Raw genomic sequence first — 10,406 nt, forward strand, 5'->3', positions numbered from 1 at the left:
AGAGATTTTTTAGACTAATTCTATAGAACAATATTTGTTTAATCAACCAACAAAGAGAAAACAACTACTTTAACTTTCGACAGACATAAAAGCTTCTAACGAACCACAATTTTATAAGAGTGAGATGTGATTTTGGTACAAAACAGAAAGGTCAAACATCTACTTTCTACCAACAAAAATTTCATATAATTTTAGACTTCTTATTATAAAAAGTGTGATTCCAAGCATATCAATACAAATATTATTAAAAATTGTTTTGCCTCCTTAAACCTTAATTTTTTTTATTAAATAAATTTGCATTTGTATCACTCAGAGCTGCTAAGATTAAAGAAAATGTATGTCATATGTTAACAAGCAATACTGTCAGAAAGTTTTGAAAATAACACAACTGAAAGCATGGATCTAATTAACAAAGAAGATACCAAGGACAGTTTTCTCTATTCGGATTGGTGTATGAGTCTTAGAACCTGCATACAAAGTGCATAAAATTTATGTTTTTTTTGCTTCTAACACACTTAGAGTATTAGGTATATTTGTGGTAGAGATCAATATAAAGTTTGATTCATGAAATTGAACTGGTGTAGGCTAACAACAACAAAAATACACACTTGATGTGCTTTGTTTCTTTTTCGAATATATACAGAACTACTATCTAGTTTTCTGTCATAATTGCAGGGGAGAAGCTATTGTAGCTGAATCATACACTAGGCACCTTCTTACCTTAGAAGTTTGGTTGGATCATGATTTGTTGGGGACCAGGTTTTTTGTCTGCTTGTGTGTTCTTTATTTTTTATGTTGCAGCTTCAAATTCATCATTTATTCCATCACATGGTGACTACGTTTATGGACATATTATTACAATTATTTTTGACAAAATGCATTGTGTCATTCTTGAGTAAATGTGAGTCAATTATAACTGATGATTAAAATTTAGAGAATATAAACAAAATCACACAACTAAGGAGACCATAAAACTAAATTTTGTATATGTCATCCAGCACCTTGTATTCATATGTATATGGATAGTTTACGGTGCATGGAACAAAAATAATTAATAACACAATTTACTTTAGCAACATGAAGAAAAAACCCTGTATAATATTTTTTACTTCACAAACTCAAGAAATATTGTGTATCCATATCTGCAGGTTTAGTGGTTGTATTCATATGAGTATATATACACAGGTTTAGATCCGATTCCCTTTTTGTTAGTGGTATGACCCTAAGAATCCAAAACTGCTTCATACATTTTAGTAAAAATATTGAGGTAGATTGAAACATTCATACTATCATTTGGATGTCATCTTTAATCAAATATGTTATCTACATATTAAAGATAAATATAAAATCAGATAAAAACACATTTTCTATTACAAACATCTTACATGTCAGCATGTTTGTTATTATTTTTTGTGAGAGTTTCTCACCTTTATCAAACTTCAACTCTAGTTAATTATTTTTATAGTCGAGAACTTCATTTCAAGTTCAACCTTTTTTATGCAACATAAAATTTATATTATGAAATAGATTTAATATGAGTAATATTGCAATAGAATTATATTGCAATATGTTGTTAAAAGATTAGTTGTAATTACACATTAATTGTGCATAACTAAACCAAAAAATTACCACAGGTATAATACAACTAATTTTTAAAGACGACAAATTTTATTAACTCTTTTTTTGTAATTTTAGAAAGTATTTATTTACTAAAGACGGATTTAATTGATTTTTATTTAAGTTTAAAATGAGTGGAATAAAGTAGTATATAACTTAATCGTGTTAGAATTTCTTCAGTAAATATGTTAGTGAACTCTTAAATAAAATAACTCCTAAAAACGTCTTCATTAAAAAAAATAAGTGGTAAAGCTACGTCATTTCAAGAAGAAAAAAAAGGTTATAAAAAAGTAACCTACAAGTTTGACACTCCTGATATTATATTTCATTAATAAATATAAATATAAATAATTTTTTTTTAAAAAAAAATATTGGTTGGCAAGTGTCAAAGTATCAAGCCTTAAACCAATGACTTGTCTTATACATGAACATAACAAATTTTTAGATAACTGTTAGGAGACATTTAGTTTTTGTTGTTGGTGAAATCAGAAGGAGAAATTTAGGAGGGAAAATTTCCAGAAATATAAAGTTAGAAAAACATAAACGCTTGGTTTACCCTAAAAAAAATAAAAGTTTTACTGAAAAAAAAATGTCATTTTTAATAAATTATTTAATGTAATAATGAATTAAAATATTTAGTAAAAAAGTGTCATTGTTAACCAACCCAACCAAATTTAAAAAATATATATGACGCAAAAGGCCTCCCAAGATTTTCTCCCCTTGGATGGATAAATCATGCATGAACTGTGATTTAAACTCCATTGACTAAAGTATACTTCAAGTGTCTACTTCTCAGGAAAACACGCTATCTTATTCCACTAAACCACTTTCTCACCGCCCAATATTGTTACGTGTATCTCATGTTCTACTCAGTTAGCAAGGCAAGTAATACAAGGTGTTGTTGTCATCAAGCTTTTTTGTTACAAGTGAATCTTTTAGACATGATCACGTATCCACCCATGTTCGACCTTTAGAACAAAGCAAATTCTAAGCGTAATGGTAAGGAAACAAAAGCTACATCACATCAGTGTGACGCACCACAGAGATTATGTAGCATTCAAACAGAATATAAACATTAGAAGGTCCGCGTGACACATCCCAATTTGACAATCGACGGGGAAAAAGTTCAAAAATTATTTAAACATTCCATGGTTTATATCTCGCAGGCTGTAGTTTATCAATTGAACATGCTTAACCTGCAAGTGCAACATTCTGAAGCTCGTCCTTCCTAAAACAGGACTACAATAAATGGTACAATTTATCAAAATGGCAACCTCAAGGTACACAGTTCACTCTCACAATCAAAGCATACAGTACGTATGCACTGAATGACCAAAAGGAATTTGAACTACAGCAACAAGGGGACTTCAGAAAATTATTCAGTATCTCCATATCAGCATGCACATCCACTCCTCTGTTCATTTTCTGGAACTGCCGCCTCAGGAATCCCTTGAAAATATCTGCAATTGAAATTGAAACAAAAGAGTTCGGAAGTCAGTTAAGCAGCTATCTGCCAATAACTCAATCAGGAAATAAGAAAATGCCCCAACAGAATAAGGCATGAGACTCCAAAGAAGGAATAAATATTAATACGTTCATATACATATTCAAAATAACCAATGAAGCGATGTAGAAAATAAAAATCGTAATTATCTGTTTTATGGGATCAGGAAAAGTGCATAAAAAGGTGGATGGTGGGAGTAGGCTTTCTCACCACAGCTACCATTCTGTTCCAACCTTGTAGTGTGGGAAATGGTCTAACAGTACAAAGCTTCCTTTCCTTCATCCCCCCCAACACACAAACACACTCTTCAAAATTTTGCTGGAATCCGTAAAAAAATTAGATATGATTGGAGGTAAATTGAGTTGGAAATCCAATTGTGTTTTGAACTCCATTAAAAATGGAATATATTTACTATAATGTTGTAGTTTTACAGTTTCATAGTTATAATATAATCTCACGCTGAATAATTAAAACTTTCCCCGCCCCCACTTTAATAATGTAAGCTATTCATCAACTTGTGTTAATATTTATATGCTCGACCTCCTTGGCTAACAGTAGTTGGCACTCTGCATGTATGTCATACAAGTTTTTTTCTCATAGTTCAAAATTATGAAATATGACACTAAACTAAAGGCTGTTGTTTTCGTTTATCAAAAACAGAAAAGCTAAATACACAAACAGGGTGTGTAATATTGAGGAGCAAACTCCAACTAGCTCCTCTCCCTTTGTTCTATATGATTTTCATTTCATACAGAAAAAAAAAAATAATACATAGCAGTGACAAGAACTTACAATCTATATTGGAGAAAATATTACTAAAAGAATACAGTTAAAAGCAGAATGTCATGCCCAAACATACATAACATCTCATAAGAATACGGTTTTTTTAAACTTAATAAACTATCAGCTGCATAAGAAACATGTGAGTGCCAGGTATATAAATTCATATTTTTAACCAAACAAAGAAATCATGGAGCAGGAAAACATTTGAAGACTCTCTACTAGACATTATGACTCCTTTGAAAACCAGATAATTTGGACAATCTATTGATCACAGCATCAATAAAGCTATTTGCTTCAATAACTGAACATCAAACTCAATTGCATCTAGTAAATGGAACATCAAACTTCCTTAAGTATTAATTGAATTGAACATTTATTGACATTGGAAGTTTAGAGACAAAAAGAAGCTTGATTGAAATGAGTATCATTTCCATAGCAACGAGATAATTTCTTAGTTAAGTATTGTTAGCATGTTGGAAAGGAACCAGTCATGATAGCTTAATATCACATATACACACATGCAATGGTGTTATCAAGAGAAGTGAAGGGATCAAATATTGACCCTTGGACATTATATGAACTGTTAAAATTATAAATTTAGAACTTAAAGGTCAAATGATCACATGAAAAAGTTGCATGACTTTAACTTCTGATCTTAACTATACATGCTCTATTCTCTTTTCCAAAAACAATTTGGGCACAGATGACCAAGGAGAGATATAAATGTTGACCTGATAGCTGCAATAAAAAATAGAGCCACCGAGAACATTTGGCTCCAATAAATGAACACCAGACAAGTATGGCAATTTTACATCTTCAAAGTGGAACATCAAACTGTCATAAGCATCACCAAAACTGAACATTTACTTCATTTGTTTCAGAATCTTCATAACTTGTTTTTCAGTATTGACATTTGACAATAGGTTTTAGGTTGCTTCTGCTTTAGATGAATCCTACCATTTTCTTTATTGCGCTTTTAATATCTTGAACACCTTCACTATCGATTTTTTGCAATAAGAGTCTTCCTCACAATTACTTTCTTTCTCTGCACTAGACACATTGATTTCAAAGAGAATTTACTGAAGATCATTGGATTTTTTTCACAAAAGCTATCATTCCATAAATGGGTTTCATGTCTTGAAATTAGTAATATCATTGAAATCAATACTTCAACGAATATTTTGAATCTGTTCATCAACCTTTGTTTTTTCAACCTCCCCTTTTCTTCCAGACTCCAAAAATTTCGAGGTGGTATATTATAATTCTTCATAGCTTTCACTAGAGATGGCGAAAACAAGATGGACCCAACAAGTCAACTCATTTAATGCACCTTTTCTAACTAGGATTTGGAGGAAGGTGAAAACTCGTAACTTGGAACACAAGATCCTATGATTTGACCTAAAATGCAAAATTACACTTATATATAATACATAGGAATAAAAAACAACATAAATTGAGAAAATAACCTCTAAATTACAATATTTAAAACAAAATTAAATTGAAAAATTGTAATCATAATGTCATAATATCCAAATAGTATAATCATAATGTCATAATGTTCAAACAGTATAATCAAAATGTCAAGTTAACTTGTGTGGGGGACTCATCAGTGGAGATCTTCTCAGTGTTTCTCCTCCCCATTTGGTTTTCCAACAGAAAGGCAATACAAGTTCATCTGATAGCTTAAGATGCAACTATATAGTAGTTGCATGAATAAGATGGAGCTATCGGTTCAAAAATTGAGTGCAAACGAAAATGGGAAAGGTAAAAAGCATTGAATATTTCTATTCTTTACTTCTACTAGTTTTAATACTACTACTTCAACATAAAATTTTCAATTATTGTGATACACACAAGAAGAAATGTCGTCATCATCTTTAGCAAATTCTCTAACAAAGAATCTGCAACTAGAAAAGAATATCAAAGAGAATTAATAACAAAAAAAGATTGTTATTAAAGAGAAAGGCTTCTATTGCATGTGCCAACAACGGAGGAGGTTGAACATTGCAGAAGCCATCCACAATAGAAGCAAAGCAACTCAAAACATGTCATCAACATGGAAGTTGTTTGAAAAAACTGAAATTCTAAAAGAGAAAGGCTTAGATGAAGATATTCTTTCGATGATCTAGGTTTTCATGTGGCTAATCAATTTCTCATCATGAGATCATTTATTGTCTTTAATGAACACAATCTTTTTAAGAAAATGGATGAGTTTGGATATTGCCTGCATCAATGCCAAAAGCACATCTAAGATGTAGTCATGTGATTGCTTACGAGCAATTGGCATTGGCTTGTACAAATACAAACCACTAATGTTTGGAAGAAGGGAGCAGGTTTGGGAATTTCTTTCTAAGAAACAGATTCTGATTCCATAAGATGAAGCTCCACAAGAAATCAAAATTTTCAAATTAAAGCCTTTCCAAAATGCCAGCGGAACTAGCACTCTTCAGTGCCTTTGACGACAGTTTGGAAAATTGCCTCAACATCTTCTTTCATGTGCAAACCAGCTAATTTAAATAATTTTTGACAGAAGATTATGCTCCAAAGTAATTATTCTTTTACATAACATTCAGAGACAGTAATAAAAATTATATTAAATAAAAAACTTAGGCAATAAACAGAAATATGTGTCATGAAACGCATATCACTGAACCATCTTCTATTTCTATCACTTCATCGACATTCCAACAGTGAGAGTATGTAGATAGGTCTTAATGCATACTATTTGTAAATTAAATCTTAGGTAAATAGTTGGTTTAGTACAACAAGTATTAACATATTTCATTTTAAGTACAATAAAAAAATTAACAATCCTAGTACAAAAACTTTAATTATGTTAGTTTTGTTTTAATGGTTAAGGTAATTGAGTATGTGTTTGGTCTTTAGTAATTGTCATCTGTGTTTATTAAAAGGAAAAATAACATTAATATGCAAATAACATTCCATTAATATACAAAGTCAAAATTGTGAATTTAGAATACATGTGAGTAGAGTTGGGATAATTGCAAGGTTAATACACATGACAATTTTTAAATACCAGACACATGTTCAGTTACTTCAACCATTAACTAAGTTCAAATAAAACTAACAGCATTAAAGTTTTTGTACTTAAAACAAAATAAGTCAATATATTTTTGTATTGAACCAACTATTTATCCTTAAATCTTAAACTGCAAGTAGTACTAGCATCATAGACAATAAATTGTACATGTCTGGTTCAATTATATAGTAGTACAACTTATATTCATGTATATCTGCATGCCAATTCAAAGTGAAACTTACATGTCTTGTTCGTGCTCATTGGCTAGAGCAGCCTTGGCAATACACAGGAATGCAGCATCAACATTGAAATCCTCTTTTGCGGATGTTTCAAAGTAGGGAATATTCCCTTTTGAAGCACACCAATCCTTCGCTTTCTTCTCAGAAACCTGCACGCAAGATAAATAAACATTTTACATTCAGAGATAAAGTGAGAAAATTTCATAGGGTAATAATATTTTCCTACCACTCGACTATTCCCGCCATCAATATCAATCTTGTTTCCAAGCAAAATAAATGGAAATGTCCTTGGATCGGGAGGGTTTGCCTGCATCACAAAATACAAAGAGAACATAACTCTGAACAGAAAGCTTATCCAGCAAATTCCAACATTGGTAGGTCATACATCAGAGTTAGACAATTTGTGAGTGTTGTGAAGACACACTAGCTAACAGGTGCATTTGTCTCTGTTGTGAGCACACAGCCAAACACTAGCTAATAGTCAAAGCAGCAAGAGATAAAGCACTTTAAAAAGAACAAGAATTACCTGTTTGAGAAACTCCTCATGCCAGTTATCAAGGGTATCAAACGACTTCATCACATTAACATCATACGCAAGAACACAGCAATCCGCGCCTCTATAAAAAGCAACCCCGAGGCTTTGGAATCTCTCTTGCCCAGCAGTATCCCATATCTATCAATCAGACACACAAAATAAACACATTAGAACACAACACAAATTTCACAACAACCCTAGAACAGAAAAATTCAAAAGAACACTGAAATACCGTTGGAATAGGAAACGAAACCCACTTGTAGAGTGACAAGTCTGTCGTCAATCTGAAGCTCTTTAGTGACAAAATCAGCTCCAATGGTAGCCTTGTATTGCTGACTAAACTTCTTGTGCACGTATCTACACAGTTAGTTAAGGTCCACACAGAGCTAAATTCCAAAAAAATATAAAAGGACGAATAGATTATCAATAACTATAAAAATATCATCAAAATAACCGAAAACACAAATCTGATAAACTTTACAGATGCACTCGCTATGATTACAACTACAATTATAATATATCATTGTAAACCAAAGTGAATCCGAAAAGCGGTGAAAAAACAGCGACGCGCGGCGCGTGAGGATACTGATTCATCAACGAGGTCTTTCCCACCCTGGCAATGGCAAAACACGAATCAGATAATGCGTTTTCAGAAGCGGTGTTACCGGAAAAACATAAAGAACGTACCCGCTATCGCCAAGAACAATGACCTTGAGCAAGGTTCGTCTGCGCAACGACATAGCTGCTTACGGTGGGGGCGCAACGCACTCGGTGTTCCTTCCTTCGTTTCTTTATTGAGGGATTTGATTCCGAGGTCAACTACAAGCACAAAAGGGGAAAAGGAACGCCATTTTCGATCGCTTTCTGCACTGTTCTTGTACTAAACAGATTTCGCCAAAAACAAAAAAGGAAAAACAAAAAAGGGAAAATAATTTTCCTTTTTAATAAATAAATTTCATAGACTAAAAAAAAAAGAAAAAAAAGAAAGATTCGTACAGTGGATACCTGAAATTTAAGTATGTGAAGTTCAATTTGGAAATTTTTTTCTTTATGGAAAGTAAATAGGTGTTGTGTCTTAGATTAAATTAAATAAATTAAAGAGATAAATAAGTTAAGACATAATTAAAGTATAATTAGTTATAAGAAAGGTGTTGCGAGATAAAGTTACGAAGCGTGCATGAATGATGCCACATCGTGGTGATCTATCAGATCCAATAATATCGCTCTGAGTTGTTTGGGAGAGAGAAGAAAAGGTATCAAAATACGATACACCACCTAGAAGATTCCATCATAATTATTTACGTCACAATTGAAACGGACTATTCAATAAAAAAGAAAACCAATTCAGCACTCCATTTATTAAAATTACATAATCGACTTCCATTGAATTGATATATCAGTACAAGAGAATATCAAAAGCCAGTGGGTCAATAGATTTTTAATTTTTAAATATTAATTTTCTTTAAAATAAAAAGTATTTTTTATTTTATTTTCAAAAAAGAAAAACTTGTATGAAAAAGTTCATCATTTAAGTAATAATTGTTTGCTCAAGCAATTGGATGAGTTTTTTTTTTATTTCTATATATAGATCAAAACAACTTATTATAATTTGAGTTAAAAGAGAAATTTAAAAGTAAGTGATTTTATTTAAGTTTATCCATTAAGCATTGATAAGATATTTAAACGGTAGTAAAATACTTAATTGATATGAACTCTCACTTAAATGATAATGTGTCATATATATAAGATGGTATGGTAATTAATTAAATAACTTATGTTGTAGAGAGATAACTTAAATTACATGGATTATATATATATATATATATATATATATATATTCCTAGTATAAAAATGGTATGTGATGTATTGTCTTTTGTTTATAATAGTTAATTATTGTTAATTAAAATTAAAAATTATTAAGAAATTTAAGTTTAAAGTAATCTTGTTTCTATCAAAAATAGAATCAGAGGGTACTTTGGTGAGGAGTGTGTTCTTCGTGGAACGAGTTTTCAATTAGTCTCCAATGAGAGAGGGAGATCCACTTGCAAAAGACTCTTTGATGCTTAAGTCAGTAGGAACACAAAGATGATGATAAATTTTTAACAAAGAGCTAAGAGTATAAAATAAAGTTTAATATGTCCTTTTACTGAGAGAGTCATCACCTATTTATAGGTCTTGTTGGACTCACACCATTAAGAAAAACATTGAATGGTTATCATGAGATATAAATGGATCTTATAACCGTAACTATAACAACTAATAACATGCAATTGATTTATGGTGTTTTGTGTGTCTTAAATATAATATTAAACAACGGACAGTTATTGTTTGATTTATGTGTCTTAAATATTATACTAAATGAGTTGTTATTGGTTTGAATGTACCGGTCGTAATTGGGGGTATGTACATAAGTCCCCCCTGTTCGAATCCGATAAGATGTACTTGTGGACCAATTTGAAAGATGAACGAGTTTAGCTTGAACCCGTTTGGATTTGGTTTTTAGTTATGCTAGTCGTTGAACATGTTTCGTTCTTGATTGAACTTGCATTATTTTGCTTTGCTATTAGTTAAGTGTGTTGTCGTGCTCTTGGTTGAGTGTTTCTAGTTCTTGATTGAACTTGTAGTGTTTTTGTTTTGTTTTGCTATTGGTTGAGCAAGTTGTTGTGCTCTTGATTGAGCGTTTTCAGT

At 31.4% G+C, this 10,406-nt stretch overlaps 1 protein-coding gene across 3 annotated transcripts; it reads right to left on the reverse strand.

The window, feature by feature from the left end:
- Nucleotides 1-2,719: 2,719 nt before the first annotated feature.
- LOC137828817 (ras-related protein Rab7) lies at nucleotides 2,720-8,992 on the reverse strand. 3 transcript variants are annotated; one of them, XM_068635535.2, is made up of 8 exons: nucleotides 8,724-8,992; nucleotides 8,406-8,598; nucleotides 8,305-8,331; nucleotides 7,976-8,075; nucleotides 7,710-7,856; nucleotides 7,410-7,490; nucleotides 7,187-7,332; nucleotides 2,720-3,077 (listed from the first exon to the last, which is right to left on the reverse strand). In XM_068635535.2, exons 2-8 carry the CDS (start codon nucleotides 8,456-8,458, stop codon nucleotides 3,011-3,013), a joined length of 621 nt encoding a protein of 206 aa, XP_068491636.1. In that variant the 5' UTR covers nucleotides 8,459-8,598; nucleotides 8,724-8,992; the 3' UTR covers nucleotides 2,720-3,010. The 3 variants fall into 3 exon arrangements, with proteins under 3 accessions (XP_068491636.1, XP_068491637.1, XP_090161441.1); XM_068635536.2 differs by having other exon boundaries at nucleotides 8,715-8,940; XM_090305315.1 differs by lacking the exons at nucleotides 8,305-8,331; nucleotides 8,406-8,598; nucleotides 8,724-8,992 and having other exon boundaries at nucleotides 7,951-8,069.
- Nucleotides 8,993-10,406: the final 1,414 nt, after the last annotated feature.

The sequence above is a fragment of the Phaseolus vulgaris genome, chromosome 7 (genome assembly GCF_051622355.1).
Source record: "Phaseolus vulgaris cultivar YP4 chromosome 7, ASM5162235v1, whole genome shotgun sequence".
In the NCBI taxonomy this organism is placed as follows: domain Eukaryota; kingdom Viridiplantae; phylum Streptophyta; class Magnoliopsida; order Fabales; family Fabaceae; genus Phaseolus; species Phaseolus vulgaris.